The sequence below is a fragment of the Pelobates fuscus genome, chromosome 6 (genome assembly GCF_036172605.1).
Source record: "Pelobates fuscus isolate aPelFus1 chromosome 6, aPelFus1.pri, whole genome shotgun sequence".
Lineage (NCBI taxonomy): Eukaryota > Metazoa > Chordata > Amphibia > Anura > Pelobatidae > Pelobates > Pelobates fuscus.
The window spans coordinates 153,584,251-153,608,192 of record NC_086322.1 but is presented as its reverse complement, the minus strand read 5'-3'; the positions used below and the strand labels follow the sequence as shown (position 1 = coordinate 153,608,192).

General features: G+C 39.4%; 1 protein-coding gene across 1 annotated transcript in view; it reads left to right on the top strand.

Annotated features, from left to right (window-relative positions):
- The window catches only part of SCLT1 (sodium channel and clathrin linker 1), a 149,537-nt gene that overhangs the window by 23,003 nt on the left and 102,592 nt on the right, over positions 1-23,942 (top strand). Inside the window, exons 4-6 of the mRNA XM_063458431.1 lie at positions 1,734-1,789; positions 3,074-3,146; positions 3,978-4,033. Of these exons, the coding sequence (XP_063314501.1) occupies positions 1,734-1,789; positions 3,074-3,146; positions 3,978-4,033 (185 nt within the window). The remainder of the gene's footprint in view (positions 1-1,733; positions 1,790-3,073; positions 3,147-3,977; positions 4,034-23,942) is intronic.

The following is a 23,942-nucleotide window of genomic DNA, read 5'->3' as shown; positions in this document are numbered from 1 at the left end:
AAAAGGATATTCAGAACTCCTAAACCTCCACGAAGGTTACGTCTGTACAAGATATTCTGTGAGAGTCTTGGCCTTTTATTGTTCCAGATTAATTTTAAATAATTTGGGTTTTTTTTTAACCATCAGACTAATAATTCGCAATAGGGAGACAAGATGTATATTTTTTTAAATTTTTTTTTTTTTTAAAACAATAAAAGCTTTATCCCCAAACCTTTGGCAAGGGAGGTTTGCCAGTAGGCGAGGGAGATGTTTGATCTCTTCACCGGCCCGAGACAGCAAGACATGCCACCTCTGCATGGGCAGGCAGGGGAGACAAAGGAACTCCCTTGTTGGCCCACATCCATCGTGGCCCACTGGGCATTTGCCGATGTCCAGGCCTGGCGACCTGTATTGTTTTGATCGACTAATTGACCTCCAACGGTTCAGGAGCAACAACTAGCCGTTATGAGCCACTTGTACTTGGAACAGAAGCAGTAACCTTGTTATAGGGCTCAATCCCTCATCCATTCCACATTAACAGCATTTTTTCAATTTTCACAGGCAGTACCCTTGTATGGGGCCCAGCTCAGCTCAGGAGCCAGCATGGGGCTCTGTAGCACTCATTGGTCTGGTTGGGGAGATAGCTATATCTCTCTGAACCAGGCTGTAATAGCCAGCAGCATCAGAGGGACCCTCCTGCAAAGCTTCCTTGCATGTGGCAGCACTGAAGTATGTGATCTCACAGATCTCACTTTCTCTCAGTGCCACCGTAGAGCTGAAAGCTGAGGATTAAATTTGCCTGTGTGTAGTCGGGATGGGGCATGTTATATCGCCACCATCCGTCTCACTGCACTGCCATGCAATCTGGGATAGATGGCCTCTAAGGTAGGGATGTCTGGGGTGAGTAAAAGGTAGAGATAGTGGATATTTATGGCTGGTTACTGTAGAGAAATGAGGTTGGGAATATGTGTTTAATAAGTGTCTGAATTTGTGTGTGTTTCTCTGGCTGTATGTTAGTTTGGCAGTGTATATGGCTGTCTTTTTGTGTGAGTGTGTATGTCTGGCTGTGTTTCTGTTTGACATGGTGTGCATGACTATCTGGCTATGTGTGTGTTTGACTGTGTGTACATATCCAATTGTGTGTCTGTCTGTTTGACAATGTGTGCGTCTGTGTGCATGGCATATGATGAATCTGACAGACTAGCATCACTTGGGGTCAGGGCAGCTGTTTACACAGCTTCTTGTGGGCAGCATGTTTATAGTCCTATTCTAATATGTTTTTTTTAAGGCGCTTAAGAGGTCAATTAATGAATGAATGGCAACAATGTTTCATTTTGCAGCAATTTGTCTGCCTGTGAATGTTTATCTTTGTCTGGGCAACTACATATATCAAAATAAATAATGCAGTCAGTGGCCTTTTGGTGTGGCCTTTTTGCTGGAGGAAATTCCACTTTCTCGTGTGCCCTAACTTCTCATTACAGAGAAATGTTATAAACTGTTGAAGAGATGACGTAATAAGATATGTATAAAAAATATGAGTACATTTAGCATGGCTATGTGGATAAATATATACTACCCCCTATTATATGTTCACAGTGTGTTTACAGTGTATTTTTTGTATTTGTTTTGTCAAAATTCTATCTTTATGTCATTCTGTCATTTTTACCTTCTTTTGAAACTGTTATTTTGAACCGCTTGCTAACTAATGTTTTCCAAGACAACTAAAAAATGCGTGAATTTATTTCCTTTTCTAGGAGGAGGGAGTTGTGCGGGATGGTAGCATAGCTACCTACACTTTAGCGGAAAAAAGGTAACTTACTTATTTTTGTAACTGCTTGTTTTCATATGCATAATTTCCATTGATGATAACCGTGCACTCACGTAGCTTTCTGACTATCAATCAGGGCCCTCCTAGAGAAATCTTACAGTGTGTGCCTTTTGAGAGTGTCGACTGGAGCTCTCAGCTTATCATGGGCCGCATGGCTAGCCTTTCCTTATACTGCAGTGCATAGAGTAACAAAACCCGGAGAGAGAAGTGCCAGTTGCCATTGGCAAAGAATTTAACCTTTGAAGTTCAGAAGGCGCCCAAATTCTCCTACCCCCATAACATTTCATATTGGCTTAAGTTTTGTGAATGGGGGTGTTCCTGTAATAAGAAACATAAAGAACATCAGGTAGTACATGTAGCCCAGTTATAGTGACTTAATGACATTTTGAATTACCTGAAAAGGCTTATGGAGAAGGTATAGAGGAACTGAGAAGAGGGGGAAAAAAGATGGAAGGGTGGGCAAAATAATTAGCAGAGAATAGGAAAAGCATGCACATCACCAGAAATCTCTAGTGAATTTTATATTCATTCAGGAGGCAGTCTATCCAAGCTTACCATGTACCAGAACACACTATTCATTCTGTCCTTGAGTAAGTTAATTACACCATTTATCTTGTATTTTCTACTTCAGCTATCCATTGATTCACTATAAAATGCTTGGCTCAGGGTTTGAACTATTTTAGGCATTGAGAAAATGTTTGACTAGGAAAATTAGTTTTCTGCCTAAATCTTGCAAAGGTAGTAGTGACAGAGCAGTGTCATAAGTAATCTCAAAAATGAACACCCTGTTATCCTAATTATGTTAAACAGGCAATTGTCGCCAAAACGTGCAAATCAGTGAAACCTCCTAAAAGATTGGGAGGGAGAGCTGTAGCGAATAAACTGTAAAATCAATATTAAATGATCATGTAAATTGTTGTCAACGATTCTCATTAGGTGCATAAATCGGTAAGGAGTATTTATGTTGGCCCATCAACTAAATGTTTGACTAGATTCTTTTGTACTGGGGTGTGGTAGAGTTCTAAGCATATCTATTCAAAATCTAATTGTATTCGGTGTTTGGAATTGATAAAGAGTGTGCAACTGTCTATTTCGGATGACCAGAACACATCGGTCCATGTCAACAAAAAAACATCTTGAATGGACGTTGAACCAAAAAAAGGTGAACACGTGTATGTCTAAATTGAATTAGTATTGAAGGCACACATCAGACTGGCTTTACCAAACTTTATAATGAATTCATCTTTATTTGTATTTTTACTCTAGAAACATGACTTCATTGATTGGAGAATATGACAAACATACCGAGGAGATAAGTGAACAACTCCAGCTTTATAGGGTAATTTTTGAATGGAATATTTTTAAGCATTATAACAAATAAAAGCATGTTACACATATTATAATTTTCTGGGAATACTTACAGCAGATTGAAAAATGTACTCTGCTGATCTGACTATGTACTATTTGCTTGCCATTGTAGTATGATTATAGAGTTACTATGACCTCTTCTCCTTTTAGAAGTGGTTGTGCCGGTAGTAGTCTGCATGTGCAGAGACTCTGCTTAAAGCACTGCAGTTGCAAAGAAATGGTTAGTTGCACCTCAGCACACTGTTAATTATGCGTCCCTTCCTTTGCCTTCCTCCATTCAAATGTATTACCTTTTTAGTACTCATATGGAGTGTCCATGGCAAATAATTTAAATTGTACCTTTTATCAAAATGACATGATAATGAATAACATTTGATACAATGACTCCATTATCTATCCAAATAATCAGTAAATGTATAGGTAGGTTATGCTCTTGACAGAGATTTGAGATGAGAGAATAGGTGACATGGTCCTGGAGCCTTGGTGATGGTAACTCGAATGTTTATGCAGATTTGATGTGAAAATGAGTGCTTCCCAGGATTAGTTCTTTACTAATAAGTTGTGTGATGCGGGCAGAGAATGAAATTTATATACCGTAAATCACAGATGTGAAATTCCAACAGCTGCTTAATAAGAACTATTACAAAATAATTTTAAAGATTCTTGGGTCTTTTATAGAAATAGTAATTTTGGAAGGCAGGAGGGATGCTGTCTATTTACAATTTTAGTATCCATTGAAAACCATCCTACTTTTGGTAGTAAAATCTATTGTTTTATTTATTTTGTACTCTGTTTTATGCAGGCTGAAATGGGTCAAATGAGAATAAAACTAGAAAGTATAATCAAGGAAAATGAAAGGTATGTCACAAGCCTATTTGTTATTCAATGCTCTGCTTCCTGTTCTAGACAGTTAGTCAATTTTTGTTGAAAGTCGACATATTGCACATGAGATGAGTTAATGTTCGTGCTTGTAAATGCTACAGTTTGGTTTATCAAAGAGTCATTCAATAGCACATGTTTATCTGAACTCCACATACAGATTTATAGCCGAATGGCAGAACACAGTAATTGAGGCTTTTAATGGTGACCATTTTTATGGTAATTGTGTGAATTCATCTTCACATGCAACATGGTCAGCATAAATAAGAATACGTACTGGTTTATGCGCTCTTTACCTCCATCTTTAGACATATACCATACATACTGTTCTGATTAACTCTTGTATATGTTGCAATATGTACATGTCGTACACATAGTCTAGCAGTACTGTAGGTTTGTCCACAGAAAATCTAGATGTCTTCAAAGTAATATTGTAAAACAGAGTTGGGAGAGCTTAAAAGCAAGAGCATATAGTAATTTAACATACATACTAGGAAAATTGCATTAAAGCAGGAAATAACATTCAATTAAAGGCATGTTATCTATCACCCTTTTTTTTTTCATTTTATTTTTATTTTTCACTTTAACAAGCTCACACTCGTACATATGATTTTGGTTTCACATAGTCATTTTTGGCGTAAACATTGCAATGAAGATACATCAATACATTATGTACATTTAGAGGGTTATTGCTGTTTAGTGGAATCACAGTCCATGAGAAATGCTCTAGGGTGTTGTGTGCCACTGTGGGATTTTATTTTATATGGAGTTAGAAACTTGGTGGGGAGATATAATGGGTGTGGTGTGTCAAAGTTATGCTGTAGGGATTTACTATACAGATTGGGTAATTGGATGGAACCATAGAGGTAGGGAGCTTGCCTTTAGGCTGGTAGTGGTGAGCGGTGGTAACTTTTCGTCAGGTGACGGCTATTCAATGTGTGGCAAGCTTCCCTTCTTGTGGGGTGCTTTATGTCATCTTGAAGATGGTGTGGGGGTATTGGCTGAATAGTCTGCTTATCAAGCGCTGAATGGCTTTGTTTTTTTACATAGTGATAGTTTTGTACAACTCCTTGAGGTAGCTAGCATGCACGTGGCTGTCAGACTGTGCTCGTCTGAAGTAGAGTTCAAGTGGGGGGTTGATGGTTGTTCGCTAGTATGTGTGTATCACATTTGTCGTATGCGTTTAGCGAGTAAGCTTTGGCGTGCAAGGTGTTTGCATTCCTAAGATTTTGTTTGATTTAGAATGGTTGTGTCGGAGTTAATATAGGGAATTCGAAAGGATTTCCACAGTCTAGCTATGGTTTGAAGGGCTGCTGTAGTGATATGGAATATTAAATACCTGGCAGTACAAGAGGTTTTTGGTGGGAAATAATGGAGCAGGTAGTAGTGTGGTTCATGGGGCAAAGTGATGTTAGTGCTTTTTGCTATGAGGTGTGCTATATCCTTCCAAAATGTTTCAATCAGTGGGCATGTCCACCATTGATCCTATGTCGTCCTTGCATCACCAGCAGGAGTTAGAAACCGTATTGCTATCATCTTTTTTTAATACATTATATTGATAATGCATTACAAAAAAGTATGTTTTATATAAAATAAAATAGAATTATTTTCCTGGATATATCCATTCAGCGCTACTATTGGGTTAGACCCTCCCACTTGACTGTTTAGGCGAGGAAATAAATTTTCGCCGAATGTCGGCTCTTCCAAGGGAAAACGTGCGTCGGGACAAGCTTAGTTACCATTCTCCTAGTCTAGCCACCCTCTTTAATTTATTTTATTTAGATAGTTAGCTATGCTGAACGTCTTACTATATGAGTTTATAACCGAAGGGTTGGGGTTTTGCTATAACGGTGATAGGAGTTGGGGGGCGATACTTGGCTATTACATACTGGCTACGCTTTAACCCCTGAAGTCCCTGCATCACCTGTGCCACTACCTGATAGGAGTGACACCTCTCTGGCAAATATCCCCATTGTGCTTTTTTCTCCTCGTTTTTTCTATAATTTATTTTCACATAGTGACCCTGCTTTCCTTTTTTTTTTTATATATATTTTATAATTAAAAGTTTAAATTTTATCAGTTTATGGGTTGCAGTAACAGTACTAGAAACCTGTTGGGATACAATTTAGATTTACTGAGCCCTCTAGGCTTACTTGTTCCTCTTTCTTCTTAGTTATATAAAAAAAGAAAACAATTGGAGAGTGATATATATCACAGAGATAATAAAATCAACAAACTGACATTATTATAAGGAGGGCAAACCAATAAACAAGTGAACTAATTAATATAAATTCTTCCGAAGGTGAAGCAAATAAACAAATCATGTTAACATATCTTTGCTTACAAGGCAGACTAAAAGTGTTAGTGTTCCAAAGGCTCCTAAAAGTCTAGAATTAAATGAAAATGTACCTGAATTAATTTCATGTTCATTAATCAGTTTGTCGTTTCTCGTGCATCCATTTCCAGAAGAAAATGTCCTACTAATGCCATTTTGCCATATTACCATTTATGTAATCCATGAGAAGCACTCATACTTTAAATTCATCCATTCAGATTAACCCCTTAAGGACCGGCCTGTTTTGGCCATGTTGTACGCTAAGGACCAGAGCGGTTTTAACACTTTTGTGGTGTTTGTGTTTAGCTGTAATTTTCCGCTCTCTCATTTACTGTTCCCATACAAATTATATATTGTTTTTTTCAGGACAAAAACGTCTTTCTTTACATACCATTATTTGTATCATGTCATATATTTTACTTTAAAAAAATAAATCAAAATATGGTGGAAAATTGAAAAAAAAACATTTGTTTGGACTTTTACTTGAAAAATCTTTTACGTATCTACAAAAACTAATGAGAAAAACTGCTAAATAGATTCAAAATGTTGTCCTGAGTTTAAAAACACCCAGTGTTTACATGCTTTTTTGCAAGTTATAGGGCTATAAGTACAAGTAGGAAATTGCTGTTTCAATATATATATATATATATATATATATATATATTTTTTAATTTATCAATACTGACATTGTAACACTGTTATCTGTCATAAATCCCCGAATCACACCTAACATGTACATATTTTTTAAAGTAGACAACCCAGGGTATTAAATATGGGGTATGTCCAGTCTTTTTTAGTAGCCACTTAGTCACAAACACTTGCCAAAGTTAGCATTTATATTTGTTTGTGTGTTAAAAATGCAAAAAACGCTATCTTTGGCCAGTGTTTGTGACTAAGTGCCTACTAAAAAAGGCTGAACATACCCCATTTGCAATACCTTGGGTTGTCTTCTTTTGCCATCATGGGGGTAATTCTCATTCCTGGGCTACCATACACTCTCAAAGGCAACATAACCAATCTGACAAATTTCAATAAAAAAAAAAAAAAGTAAAATCAAGCCTTATATTTGACCCTGTAACTTTACAAAAACACTATACTGTTATACTCGGGAGAATTCGCTGAACACAAATATTAGTGTTTCAGAACAGTAAAATGTATCACAGCAATAACATCATCAGGGAAAGTGCCGTTTGTGTGTGAAAAAAGCAAAAAGTCACTTTCACTGACTATCATCGCTGTGATATGTTTTACTGTTTTTAAAGACTAATATTTATGTTCAGCGAAGTCACCCGCATAAAACAGTACCCCCCATGTACAGGTTTTAGGGCGTCATAGAAAGTTACAGGGTTAAACACCGTGCTAGCAAATTAAATTCTCTGGACTTTCAACCTGGGTTGACAGGAATGTCCCTCAAATTGCAATCAATAAAATTACTTAATTATGTAAAATTATTACATAAATATGCACGTAGAATTTAAATATATATACATATTTATATATTTGAAGTCTACGTGTATATTTATATAATTATTTATGTGATTATGTATATAAACATATGTATATTTCGTATTATTTTTATTTATTTATCCATATATATAATTTCATTCTAAATGTGTGTGTGTGTATATATATATATATATATATATATATAAAATATATACTGTACCTTGCACACAAGCTGCCAATATTTGCAAAAAACGGGTGCATTACCAGGGCCAAAACATCATAAATTCAGATAGTGTGGCTGCACTCACGGAGGATTTCCTTAAAATTTAACTTTTATTGTATTTCCATATAAAATCGATGTTTCAGTCCAACATGTGGACTTTCATCAGGATTAATAAACATTCAAAAACATGTTACATATGAAGGAATGCAATAATTGTAATAAGTGTGTGTAACTCACCCCAGGTGCTGATCGTGCAGTTACCGGCGTCCTATCCGGCGGCATGTGCAGTGGTGTGCCCGCCCATTCGTGTGGCATAACCACGTTATGTTGCCGCAGTTGCTATGGGAACGCGGGACAACAAAGTTCCGTCACCATAGTAATGATAAAGATTCACCCGGACACAGTGATCATAAATTACATGTGTTGGATTTGATAGATAAAGTGCAAAATACATAAAGTGCTGAATATGTAATAGAATAAAGTGCTGTCATTTAAATAAGGGGTCAAATACTCCCCAGAAATCATAGTGTTGAAGGCAACTATCGAAAGTTGCTGTTTAAGGTATTAAGAGGTGACTAAAAGTGTCATGTGCTTAAATTACTTAATAGAGTTGCAAATATATGAAGTGCTATATATAAAGTGACAAGTGATTAAAAGTGACGAATGGTGAAATCAATTAAAGTGCTAATAGTGCAAAACTAATACATAACTCTATATATACATATATATTCTCAAACACAAAATATTAATATTAAAATATTCATATTGCAAATGGATGGCTAGAAAAAATGTAGAGGTATATATGTGTGCAAAAATTATTACATGTACAAAAAATAGTATATGTGCCGTCTATACTTTTAAACAAAGAGGCGTTTTGGATACACGAACTTGATACTGTTTCCCCTAGGGGGCTTAATGAATCGTTGTCACTACATTCGTTTCTGTAAAAACATAACAGATTCTTTGCCCTAGCTTGCGTAAGAATAAAAAGAATACATCGAAAATATACACAATGTATTAGTATATTTATTCTGTCATTTTAAAAAAAAATTATTTTGATATACAAATGGTGGCGCATAATAGAGGTATAGTACGATATAGATATACAATATTAAGTGCTATTAATAATTTAAGAAATAATTGGAAATATGGATGGCACATATACTATTTTTTTGTACATGTAATAATTTTTGCACACATATATATACCTCTACATATATATATCTCAAAATACCGTTAGAATAAATAACATATATAATTTAATTATTAAAAAAAAATTTTTACATTTTTTTTAATTTATTTTTATATACTTATTATTTATACTTTATAATTATATATATATATGTATATGTGTGTAATTTAATTATAAGTGTGTTTTTATATTAATATATGTATAAATATAAAAATACACTTAGTATGACATTATATATATATATATATATGATATATATATATATATATATGATATATATATATATATATATAATGTGTATATATAGCTTATATATACAAATATGTCATTTATATATATGTCAAGATATATATATATATATATATATATATATCTTGTGTGTGTGTGTGTGTGTGTGTGTGTGTGTATATATATATATATATATATATATATATATATATATATATATATATATATATATATATATATATATATATATACACAGATTTATTTTTACTTTATTTTATGATTTTCCACTTGCAGGGAGACTGCCTGTCAGCACAGACAGTCCCACTGGAGGCAAATACACAGGCACCTATTGCGGTTATGTGATCGAGCGATCACATGGCCGCGGGGTCCTGATCTGCCGCAGGGAGACTGTCTGTCTGTCTGTCTGTCTGTCTGTCTGTCTGGGCAGACAGGCAGTCCCTCCAGACCGGAAGAAAGGCTGATCGTCGCCGGGGGACCGACGGCGATCAGGTAAGTACCCCAAGACCATTATGACGGTTCAGGACAGTCATCGGTCCTCAAGGGAATGTTTCCAATGACGGTCCTGAACCGTCATCGGTCCTCAAGGGGTTAAAGGGATACTCTAAGCAGCAAAGCAACGTTATCTTAATGAAGCATAGAGATCGTGCCCCTGTTGCAGGCTCACTCCTTAATTCATTGCAATTTAGAAGTTAAATCACTTTTGATTTTGTTTATGCCTCCCTAGCAACACCTTCCCATACTGTGACTCACACAGCCTCCATAAAAAAAAACTTTTTGTTTTCAATCAAATATAACAGCACAGTGCATTTTCTTGAGAAGTTGGCTCTAGCTGATAATTAACAGAAAAGGCGTTATAAAATAATACTTTGCATAAAGGAAGGTTAGAAATCAGATCTCTCTCTTTCAGGGTGTGTGCTGCGAGGCTGTGTAGGTAACATGCAGGGGAAGAGTGGCTAGGCCTGCATAAACAAAGTAATTTCGCTCCTAAATAGCAGAGAACTGAGCAGTGGGGCTGCAGGGGCATGATCTACACACAAAAATGTTTAATTAAACTAAATTTGTTTTGGTGTTTAGAGTATGCCTTTAAATGGAAACACTAAACCTCTTTCAGAGTGTTGTTAAATCAGTTGTTCACTTTTTTATTTTTTTCTTAAAGTGTACTCTGTAGCATAAACGATTTTCGAAATAAGTGAACTGCAAACGTTTTGGGAAGACCGTTTCCTCATCGTGTAGTGAAGATATTGTCAGCAATTAAAATTATGTTTTACAGACATTTTAATGATCTGGAAAATTATATTGTAGCTTAAAAATAATGTTGAGGTTTTAATTGCCCTGTGATAAATAAAATCTATATTGGAATCAACATTGTGCAGTTGTAGATGGCATTTTTATTGCCACACTAGACATATTTAAGTCTGTATGGTTGGAGAATGATTTGTATATATAGAATTGTATATACATTTTTATTTTTAATAACAATGTGCGCTTTAAACCGGTCAGCTTATCCACAGGTTCAGCTTCAATAAATTGTAAATAATAATCTACATTCATGCTATCAAAATCCATGCAAATGTGCATGCCGCACATTTACTTACATAGAAACATAGAATGTGACGGCAGATAAGTCTGCCCAATTTTCGAAATACTTTCCTTAGTCCCTGGCCTTATCTTATAGTTAGGGTAGCCTTATGCCTATCCCACGCATGCTTAAACTCCTTTACTGTGTTAACCACCACCACTTCAGCTGAAAGGCTATTCCATGCATCCACTACCCTCCCAGTGAAGTGATACTTCCTGATATTATTTTTAAACCTTTGCCCCTCTAATTTAAGACTGTCCTCTTGTTGTGGTAGTTTGTCTTCTCTTAAATATAGTCTCCTCTTACATGTAGTTGGCTTGCTGTTGTGTTTAATGTCATGCATTAGGGGCAATCTCAGATAAAGTGTTGCATAGCTGTAGTTTATTACAGTGAATGCCATCCTTGGTATCCTATAAGGCTTAGCCAGCATTTGGGATGACTTTTTATCATGAGCAGTGTACTTCACAATTGTCTAGGGTACTCGGTTATCATTGGTTCTATACATACATCTAATACTCGTGCAACCCTAATTCCCGTAACATTTAGCCTGTGCTGATGGTTTACTGTCGAACATTTCTAGAAATCAATGAAATGTGCCACCATATCATTTCCAGTGATCCTTTACCAGCTCAAGGTTCAAGCTCCAAACTCAGCATTTTTATTAATTTTTTTTATAGTTTTTAAGGTATTCTAAGATAAACAGAAGAAGCAGGAATAGAAAGAAAGGAAAATAAGGTGATGGAAGTCCAAACAAATAGTAAAACATTGTTTCTCAGTTCATACAATGGGGAAACCCTTACTGCCCAACATCAATTTGTTATGGAAATATTAATATTAAGAAAATATATTCTATTAAGACTTGAGGTTGCTAAAAAAAGTCACACTTCCAACAGTTAAAGGGTCACGCTAAGCACCAATAACAACTTTAGCTTAAGGAAGCAGTTTTTGTGTATAGATCATGCCTCTACAATCTTACTGTTCAATTCTCTGCCATTTTAGAGTTGAACGGTTAATCCGAACACAATGACCACCTTAGTGATTTGAAGTGGTCAAGGTGCCTGGAGTTTGTATACACAGTGGTTCACTATGAAACGCACATAATGAATTGAAACCCTTTGCTGTGGGAGGTGTAACTCTATCATCAGCAGTTTTATTGCGGCGTCATTATCCAGCCTGGTACAAGAGTTGCTAATATCAGGTCTGTGCATATATCTATGCACTGAATGTCATTTATTGGCTGAGAATGATCAGCTGACACTTTCAGTCAATGGATGAGCCAAGGATTGGCATCCAACTTATGCTGCTCTGCAGGAACCAAATGAGGTTTAGCCACCATTGTGGGACTTTCGGTGCGTGGCGGGGTCAAGTAAGAGTACAAACCTTTGTAAAAAAAAAAAAAAAAAAAAAAGTTTGGCGCCAAGAAACTCCTACCATTCACCAGAGGGCTGTAGATGTTATTTGTCAGCCTGTCCTTTCCTCCTTCTGTCTCTCTATCTCTGCACGTCAGGAGGGAGTGAAGGAAACCGTAACTTCTTCCTCCTGGTGTGAGACTGCGTAGGAGAAGGACAAGCTGACAAAGAAAACGGTTGAGATGTCTCTGGTCGCAAAGCCGACCGCCCATTCTGCAGAGCCGCGTGCACTCCCCGCTGATTCGACAGAGCCGCACGCTGGCCCGCCCATTCCCTTGCGCTGGTTCAGCACCGGGAGGAAGTAGTTAAGTTCCTGTCACTTCCTCCCGGCGCACTGAGACATGTTTAGGTCACCAGCTCCCCTTCGGTCACATGGGAATGGTGTTTTAACCTTTTTTCTCCCTCAACGTGCTCGTCTCACTGTGGCTGGCACGCCTCCATAGCGGAGATAATTTTAATGATCTCAGCCAATCCAATGCTTTTCCATAGGATAGCATTTCGAAGCTATTGAGCATGTGCCACAAAATGCTGCACTAATCTGCACCTCCTCATAGAGATGCTTTAAATCAATGCATCTGTATGGGGAATGTTCAGCTCCTCCATGCAGAGTGTGGAGATGCTGAATGAAGACATTAGACTCTTTAGTGTCTAGATAGCAGAAACTTTAGTTAGGAGTTAGGTTTTTTTTTTTCTCAACAAACATTATACAATTCTTAAAGGAACAGGCTATAGACATTAAGCTACAGTGGTTCTGGTGACTTTAGTGTTCCTTTAAGAATTTTATTTTTGTCGTTGGGGGGAAAAAGCTGGCTCCTATATTTAAAGCAAATTGTCAAGCACTGAATTAGATCATACAGAACACTGTGTTTGCGTTTGAAGTTCTTATCTCCTGCTCTGTCAAATGAACTTTATTTTAATCTTAAATAAAATACACTGTAGCACAAAGTAAGTAAAACAAAACAAAAAAAAAAAAAAACTTTTACCCTGGAAGTTTGTAGGGTGTAAGTCTTGGCCAAGAGAGGTGTTGACTGAACTCCTAAATGACAGAGAAATAAGCAGTGAGAATGCAGGGGTACGATCTATACACCAAAACCACTCCATTAGTCAAATACTGCTTTGGAACAGTTTTTTTTTTTTCAAAATTTCAGCTATTCCTAATCTCATGGCTGATTAAAAGAATAAAAAATGCAATTTATTCCCTAATTTACTGAGATGAGGCATAGGATCTGCTCTATTCCAGAGGGCTTTCTAGTAATTCAGTAGTAGCACACCTATGAATGCCATAGCACGTTACTGATAAATCAGTTTGCTCATGTCACAGTCTCACCACTTATACCCCTCTTGTTCCAAAATAAACACATTTGGAACTTGAAAGGGACTCTAGACAATACATCATGGAAGTTGCAATTATACAGTTTGTACCTGCCATTTAGCCCCATGGTTTACTTTAAAGAAACACTATAGTGTCAAGATTACGAACATGTATTCCTGACATTACTGTTTTAAGAACACTATTTAGACCCGGCCCACTGTCAGCAAAGTAAAAGGAAAGATTACTCACTTTATTTCTAGTGCCACTCAGGCCTCCTCGCGGCTGCTTCACCCGCACTCTTGATGAACTCAGCCAGTCCAATGCTTTCCCATAGGAAAGCACTGGGAGGCTATTGCGCAATGCACTGAGTGACTGCCACTAGAGGTGTTCCTAGGCAGTAATAGAAGTACTGTACTGCCTTTTCTCTGTAAAAACAGTGTTTACATTAAAGGATCACTATAGGGTCAGGAACACAAACATGTATTCCTGACCCTATAGTGTTAACACCACCATCTAGCCCCCCCTGGGCCCCTCATGCCTCCTTAAATATAGTAAAAATCTTACTGTATTCAAGCCAGAAGCTGTAAATCTGCATGCTGTTAGACTCAGAAAAACAAGCAGTCTGCTGACATGTGGTAGCCTGATCCAATCACAGTGCTTCCCTACAGGATTGGCTGAGACTGGCAAAGAGGCAGATCAGGGGCAGAGCCAGCATGATTTAAACACAGCTCTGGCCAATCAGCATCTCCTCATAGAGATGAATTGAATCAATGTATCTCTATGAGGAAAGTTCAGTGTCTGCATGCAGAGGGAGGAGATACTGAATCACAAGATGCTGTGCACAGCAGATCTGAGTGGATGGAGTGGATGGAGGTCCTTAAGGACCAAACTTCTGGAATAAAATGGAATCATAACATGTCACACGTGTCATGTGTCCTTAAAGGGACACTCCAGGCACCCAGACCACTTCTGCTCATTGGAGTGGTCTGGGTGCCAACTCCCACTACCCTTAAAGGACCACTCTAGGCACCCAGACCACTTCAGCTTAATGAAGTGGTCTGGGTGCCAGGTCCTTCTAGGGTTAACCCATTTTTTCAGAAACATAGCAGTTTCAGAGAAACTGCTATGTTTATGAATGGGTTAAGCCTTCCCCCTATGTCCTCTAGTGGCTGTCTCATTGACAGCCGCTAGAGGCGCTTGCGTGCTTCTCACTGTGATTTTCACAGTGAGAGCACGCCAGCGTCCATAGGAAAGCATTGTGAATGCTTTCCTATGTGACCGGCTGAATGCGCGCGCAGCTCTTGCCGCGCGTGCGCATTCAGCCGACGGGGAGGAGAAGAGGAGGAGATCTCTCCGCCCAGCGCTGGAAAAAGGTAAGTTTTTACCCCTTTCCCCTTTCCAGAGCCGGGCGGGAGGGGGTCCCTGAGGGTGGGGGCACCCTCAGGGCACTCTAGTGCCAGGAAAACGAGTATGCTTTCCTGGCACTAGAGTGGTCCTTTAACCCTGCAAGTGTAATTATTGCAGTTTTTCATAAACTGCAATAATTACATTGCAGGGTTAACTCCTCCTCTAGTGGCTGTCTACTACACAGCCACTAGAGGTGGCTGTCTACTACACAGCCACTAGAGGTCACTTCCTAGTTTCTAGCACAGGTTTCCTGTGCTAGAGCGTCGCTGGACGTCCTCACGCTGTGTGAGGACCTCCAGTGTCGCTCAAAACCCCATAGGAAAGCATTGAAATGATTTTTCAATGCTTTCCTATGGGGAGACGTAATGCGCATGCGCGGCATTTCCGCGCATGCGCATTAGGTCCCCTCGGCCGGTGGGCTAGATTAGTCTCGCCCACCGGCCGACGTAATCACAAGGAGGAGCGTCGCGGAGGCGGAGACAGCGGCGAGGGACATCGCCGCTGTCCCAGGTAAGTCACTGAAGGGGTTTTCACCGGGGATTGGGGGGTGGGAGGGAGAGGGACCCTCCAGTGCCAGAAAAGATGGATCGTTTTTCTGGCACTGGAGTTTCCCTTTAAGGGGTTAATTAAATCACTAGCATGGTTATTTACTAAAGGGGAATTCAAAGTGAATTTCAAATGTAAGGCCAAAGTAGCTAAACCGAATGCATAGCTGACTTGGAGATGTATTTTTTTCTAGTTCAGTGATTTTTCACATTAAATTTGAAATTCACCTTGAATTCTCACTTTAGTGAATAACCCTGTAGCTTTTTAGAGATTTCTTTTTCCTATTTCACATTAATGAAGGATTTCTTCCTTTAACCTTTTTTCCTTTCAAGCTCACAAGTGCTATCTCTTTGTAACGTCACTGGAAACTAGTTCTATTAATAATGCTAAATGGTTTGAACCGTTCTGCACTCACTCTTAATACAGCAGGCTCTTCAGCATCCTCAATCCAGACTGAACTTGCATTTAAATGAATGTTTTCGTATCTTGCATGACCATGTGCAGCTTGACGTTTTTATAATCTATTCCTCTTTAGTTTTAAGGTTGTTTTTTTTTAAGTTTTGTTTTTTGTTTTTATCTGTTTCCTTCATTCTTTCAAGTTCTTAGCTTGTGTGTTTTTAGTGTGAAAAGTTGCCTAAAGCTGATATTCAAATAACCTTTAATTCCCTCCTGCTTTTGTAATGATAATGCAAACAGCTTTATCAGAGACGCTCAGTTTGAAAGATAACTTGTTCCTGGTTCTAGTCTTGTGTAATTCCTAGTGGAATAGAGCGAGAATAAACTCCCAACATCAGCTAAATCTCAGACAGAGAGTAGAGCATGAACAAACATACTACAACAGTATGACTCAATCGAGACCTCCAGGAAACCATCTAGCGGAGGGTCAAACTGCAGCAGCCGAATATATTTTAAGAATTAATGTCCGCTACTGTCTTCTGAACTCTGTACTGGCTTCATAACTGAAAGGGATGCAGCATGTGGAAAGTCTAGCTATATTTTTGTTTTTGTACCATGATATCTGGCTGCCTATTTTTATTTTCTTTAAAAATACCCCTAAAAACACGCTTCTCAGACATTTACTTGTACTTGTAATTTAATTTCAGTAACAGGGTTATTCACTAAAATGAGCATTTACAGTGAATTTAAGATTTAAGGCCAAATTACCCAAACTGGAATCAAAGCTGTCTTAGAGGCAATTTTTACGTTGAATTTAAAAATCAGTTTGCATTCTCGCTTTAGTGAATAACTCTGGAAGTGTATCTTCTTATGCACTGTCAAAAAAAAAAAAAAAGAACACATCTGATGGATAGGAGCCTTCTGTTGTATGGATTTCCACTCCAGCCTGTTGTGAGATACTGTCAAGACCGTTACAGCATGCTAGTATCCTTCTAGCTGTTGTGGAACGAAAACTCTGATAAGTGCAGCTGCAAAACTTCATGGGGGCTTATGTTCCATGTAAATGTAGATGGGTACCCGTTTGATTTCCAAGTCCTAAAACTTTGCACATGAGTATTGCTGCTGTTGTAGGATGATGAAATAAGCTAAAGTTCTCATTCAGTATTTTGTGTAGTCAACGTCACTGAGCTATCACTAAACAAGGTTATTCATCATTTAAACAGTGAATTGTGATACACTGACATTAAAATTGCAAGGAAAATGCAAATTAGGCCAAAGTAAAAAGCAGCTTTTTTCCCCCACACCCTATTTCAATTTAAATGTTGCATTTTCTTACAGTTTTCCTATTACTACAATTTACTAATTGGTTAACTATGTAGACTCCTCATATCGCTATGGATTTTGATAGCGCTATATAAATATTCAAATATTATTATTATTATTACTGGTATTTATATAGCGCCAGCGTTTTCCATAGCGCTTTGCAATATTATCAAAGGGGGAGATTTAACAATAAATGAGACAATTACAAAAACTTACAGGAACAATAGGTTGAAGAGGACCCTGCTCAAACGAGCTTACAGTGTATAGGAGGTGGGGCGTAAAACACAGCAGGACAGGAAATGGCAATCATATAAGGTGGAGTGAAGCAGAGCTGGAGGAGAGAATAGAGTGCTGCCCTTTAGGAGAGAGTGAGGGACAGGTACGTCAGATATAGGTTATTCTGGGAAGCCATAAGCTTTCCTAAAGAGATGGGTTTTGAGGAACTTTTTAAATGATTTAAGAAGATGGGAGAGCTTGACGGTCGTAGGCAGGCTATTCCAAAGGAAAAGAGCCACCCGCGAGAAGTCCTGCAAGCGTGAGTTGGCCGTACGGGTGCGAGCAGCGGACAGGAGAAAGTCATGGGCAGAGCGGAGAGACCGAGAAGGAGCATACCTGCAGATCGAAATAGGAGGGGCTAGAAATGGTCAGTGCTTTATAGGTGTGGGTGGATTAGTACCTTGAATTGACTTCTATAGGATACAGGTAGCCAGCATGTTTTTTTTCTTAAGATGGGTACTACAGTAGCATGTTTAAGGGCAGCAGGGACAACACCATAAGAGAGAGAGCAGTTGAAGAGGTGGCACAAGACAAGACAAGAGAAGAGAGGATCAAGCGGGCAAGTGGTGGGTCGAGAGGATAATAATATTAATATTGTAATCTGAGGCATTGTATTTAAATACAAACAAGTAATGAATCTATTTTGAAACTTGCATTAACTGGCAATATATCACTTTTACAAACTGACAACATAATTTGTGTATGAAAGCATTACACAAATGTGGGGGGGAAAAAGTATTTATTTATTTATTTATTTTTTAAACTTTGTTCTGAATTGCAATGTAAACTTCATATTAGTCCAGAAATCGTCAGCCTGTGCTCCAGTACTGGTTTTCACCCTGTACGTACGTTCATACATACATACATACATACATACATACATACATACATACGTATTTTTTTTTCTGACCTCCAAAACCGAGGTACCACTATATAAATATATCTATATAGTTTGAAAGAAGTTTTGCACTCCAGCTTTCCTTCATATACTGGCCCGGTGCTCAGCTGCACGTATTTACACTCTCCAAAAGAAAGCCAGCACTCAAGGACTTCAACATAAAATATGTAGGCTTTAATCCAAGCAGTAAGTCGACGTTTCAGTTCATTGTAGGAAGCATAGTGATTGACTCAGAACAATACTTCTGATGATGTCAGCAGACAGCTTGCTGGTCTGAGGCAGACTGGGGCAGAGCCAGCAGCTTCAGGCTTGAATACAAGTAAGAATTGACTATATTTAGGGAGGCAAGAGAGGGCCAGGGGGGCTAGATGGTGGTTTTAACACAATGGGGTCAGAAATATATAGGTTTGTGTTCCTGACCCTATAGTGCTCCTTTAAGTTGGTGTAAGATGTGACTGGAGTACATATGCTATGTAGCAGGCTTGCCCATTGTACGATCATGTACTATAAGTAAATTTCTAAGTCGGGTGTTTTTGAACATTTTTACTTTTACAATCTAGTGTTAAGTTGGATAAGTACTCGCAGCAGATATGTCAGGATCGGGACAGGGAACCAACACGCAGAGTACAAAGAGTGGAAAGGTACGTATACCGGGCCTTAGAATGGCCGGACTAACGTACCGAGAGTAATAGAGAATAGTCAGAGACAAGCCGAGGTCGAGGGAACGAGAAGACAGATAAGCGAGAGACAAGCCGGGTCAAGGGATAACAGAGAAGCAGGGTAGTACAACAAGCCGAGTCAAAACCAAATAGAGCAAACTAGAATACCAGAGCACTGAGTGACTAGACAAGCTAGAACCACGACAGGGCAATGAGCAGAAGAGAGAAGTAAGCTTAAATACCCTGGCTCTGGATGGTAAGCACGCCTCTGACAAGTACCGATTGGATATCGGACACTTGAGTGACAGGTCGCTCGTAATAGCGTCATGACGTCACGTATTGAGCGTCCTGCTAGAAAAGGACGTGGATTCCTCGCGGCCGGTGTTTAAGTGAGTGGAAGAACCGCGAGGAACGAAGGAAACAGCTCGCCTGGACGGACAAACCACCAAGTCTCTACCTCCCTTAGAGGTAGAGGCCTCAGGTACCCTGACAGTACCCCCCCTCTCAGATACGCCCACCGGGCGGAAGGAACCGGGGCGAGATGGGAAGCGGAGGTGAAATGCTCTGCGAAGGCGAGAAGCATGAACATCCTCCTGAGGTACCCAACTCCTCTCCTCAGGACCATATCCCCTCCAGTTGACCAGATATTGCAATTTTCCCCTTGAGATTCTGGAATCAATGATGGAGCTGACCTCGTACTCCTCCCGACCCTCCACCTGAACAGGGCGAGGCGAGGAGACCTTAGAGGAGAATTTGTTGCAAATAAGAGGTTTCAACAAGGATACATGAAAAGAGTTAGGAATGCGTAAGGCAGGTGGCAGAGCAAGGCGATACGCAACCGGATTGATACGAGTGAGAACCCTGTAAGGACCTATGTAGCGAGGAGCAAATTTCATAGAAGGGACTTTTAGGCGAATATTCTTAGTACTCAACCATACCCTATCCCCAGGAACAAAAACAGGAGCCGCTCTTCTATGTTTGTCAGCGTGTTTCTTGAACAACGAAGAACTATGTAACAGAATTTGCCGAGTCTGATCCCATAATTTCTTCAGGTTGGCGACATGATCATCAACCGACGGTATCCCCTGAGAAGAGGAAACCGAAGGAAAAATCGAAGGATGAAAGCCATAGTTCATGAAGAAAGGGCTAGAGCGAGTTGAATCACAAACAAGGTTATTGTGTGCGAACTCCGCCCAAGGAATCAGACCGACCCAATCGTCCTGGTGTTCGGAAACAAAGCAACGCAGATACTGTTCGATCTTTTGATTGGTACGTTCAGCAGCTCCGTTAGACTGAGGGTGATAGGCAGAGGAGAAGTTCAATTTGATGCCCATTTGAGAACAAAAGGATCTCCAGAAACGTGAGACAAATTGAGAACCTCTATCAGAAACAATCTCCGAAGGAATCCCATGTAGGCGAAAAACCTCTCTCGCAAAAATCTCCGCCAATTCAGGAGAAGTCGGAAGTTTGGGTAATGGTACGAAATGAGCCATCTTAGTAAATCTATCCACCACCGTGAGAATAACAGTCTGTCTCTTGGAAGCAGGTAAATCAACGATAAAGTCTATGGACAGACAGGACCAAGGTTTCTCAGGAATGTCCAAGGGGTGTAACAGGCCACATGGAGATGCATGAGGTAGTTTAGTCTTGGCACAAGTCTCACAAGCTGCGACGAACTCCTCAATATCTTTTCGAAGTGAAGGCCACCAGAAATCCTTGGATATCAGAGAGTATGTCTTGCGAATACCAGGATGACCAGCTATTTTACTTTCGTGAAAACATTGTAAGAGCTCCAGTTGAAGTTCAGGAGGAACAAAGTTTCTTCCCTCAGGAGTGTCTCCGGGAGCTAGATGTTGTGACTTCAGGATCTGGTCAAGTAGCGGAGAATGAATTTTCAGACTGGTATTAGCAATAATATTGCATTTGGGTACAATGGAGGACAAAAGTGGTTCAACTGAAACAGAAGGCTCAAATTGGCGAGATAGCGCATCGGCTTTAGAATTCTTTGAGCCAGGTCTGTAAGTCAGAACGTAATTGAAATGGGTAAGAAACAACGACCAACGAGCCTGCCTGGACGACAAACGCTTGGCCTCTCCGATATAAGACAAGTTTTTGTGGTCTGTTAGAATGGTAACGGGATGTAAAGTACCCTCCAATAAATGTCTCCACTCTTTCAAAGCCTTGATAACCGCTAGTAATTCTCTGTCACCAATGTCATATCTGCTCTCAGTACCGGACAATTTTTTAGAGAAAAATCCACATGGATGTAATGGTTTATCAACACCCAACCTTTGAGATAAGACAACACCTAAACCAGTCTCTGATGCGTCTACCTCAAGTAGAAAAGGCAGGGAAGTGTCGGGGTGAACTAAAATTGGAGCGGAAGCGAAAAGCTCCTTGAGAGTTTTGAACGCAAGAAGAGCTTCAGTAGTCCAATTCTTAGTATCAGCCCCCTGTTTGGTCATATTAGTGATAGGTGCGATAATTGAAGAATAGCCCTTAATAAAGCGCCTATAATAATTGGAAAAACCAATAAATCTCTGTACGGCTTTAAGACCTTTGGGTAAAGGCCACTCTAGAATGGACTGGAGTTTATCCGGATCCATCTTAAATCCTTCCCCAGAGATCACATAGCCGAGAAAGGTTACCTGGGTTTGATCAAAGCTACATTTCTCCAACTTGCAGTACAAGCCATGCTGGAGAAGCTTGTGCAAAACCCTCCTGACTTGCTTGTGATGAGTTTCAATCTCACTAGAATGTATAAGTATATCATCTAGGTATACAATGACGCAATCTTGCTGAAATTCCCTAAGGACCTCATTTATCAGATCCTGGAAAACAGCTGGAGCATTGCATAACCCAAAAGGCATGACTGTATATCAGTAATCTAGCTGCATTGACCTTTCTACCAGGAGGGTCAAAAGTTCTTCTAAACGCAGCTACAAAGGCATTATAATTGTAGACTAGTGGATTATCATTCTCCCATAAAGGATTGGCCCATCTCAGAGCTTTCTCAATGAGTAAAGTAATAATAAATCCAACCTTCGCTCTATCTGTAGGATAAGAGCGGGGTTGTAATTCGAAATGGATGCTAATCTGGTTCAGAAAGCCACGACACTTCTCCGGTGACCCGCCATAACGTACTGGTGGGGCAATACGGGAAGAAGCACCTACAGTGGCTACCTCTAGACCTGAGACTGCAGGAGAAATAGAAGGAGTACGTGTCTCCTCAGGTGGATTATTAGCACGAGACAAAAGTGCCTGTAGTGCCAAAGCCATCTGATCCATTCTATGCTCCATGGCGTCAAACCTGGGATCCGAAGAACCAAGCTGACTGTTTGTACCTGCAGGATCCATTGGCCCTGTCGTAATGTCAGGATCGGGACAGGGAACCAACACGCAGAGTACAAAGAGTGGAAAGGTACGTATACCGGGCCTTAGAATGGCCGGACTAACGTACCGAGAGTAATAGAGAATAGTCAGAGACAAGCCGAGGTCGAGGGAACGAGAAGACAGATAAGCGAGAGACAAGCCGGGTCAAGGGATAACAGAGAAGCAGGGTAGTACAACAAGCCGAGTCAAAACCAAATAGAGCAAACTAGAATACCAGAGCACTGAGTGACTAGACAAGCTAGAACCACGACAGGGCAATGAGCAGAAGAGAGAAGTAAGCTTAAATACCCTGGCTCTGGATGGTAAGCACGCCTCTGACAAGTACCGATTGGATATCGGACACTTGAGTGACAGGTCGCTCGTAATAGCGTCATGACGTCACGTATTGAGCGTCCTGCTAGAAAAGGACGTGGATTCCTCGCGGCCGGTGTTTAAGTGAGTGGAAGAACCGCGAGGAACGAAGGAAACAGCTCGCCTGGACGGACAAACCACCAAGTCTCTACCTCCCTTAGAGGTAGAGGCCTCAGGTACCCTGACAAGATATAACATAAAGTATAGTCAAGATTTCAGTCCCAAACCTGGACATTTTTAAAAAACATGCGTAGGAGTACAATACAAGGGGTATTGAAATCACAACTGGAATACACATTTCTCAGCATTGGTACTTTCACGAAGACCAAAATAAATACAAAATACAGATTACGGAACAGCGCGCACACAACAAGAGTGTTACATTTTGACAAGCTGTGTAAAAATGTGAAACGCTATTCTTGTGTGTGTGCTGTTCCTTAATATGTATTTATGATTAAAACGTTGACTATACTATGTTGTAACTGCTGAAATGTTAGTAAAGGCAGTCATTGATATTTAAAAAAAAAAAAAAAAAAAGGCACTCTAACTTGGGCAGACTAGATGGGCCGAATGGTTCTTATCTGCCGTCACATTCTTTGTTTCTACAGATACTGAGTTTAATTTAATGGATTTTGGAGACCTTGAACGCATGTGTTTTTGTGTTTTAAATAAGATAAAACCTATATTTGCTTATTTCTTTGGTTTCAGAAACCATACATTATCTGTCATTCACTACCATTCATGTTCATGCTACTCACGGCTTGTTCAGGAATCAATGAACTGTAAAAATGGGTTAGTAAATCATGTCGGCAGACTGGCTTAACCAATGTACGGTAATTGTTCACATATGCTCATTGAATGACCTTGTTCTAACTAGAGCAATTAACATACTAT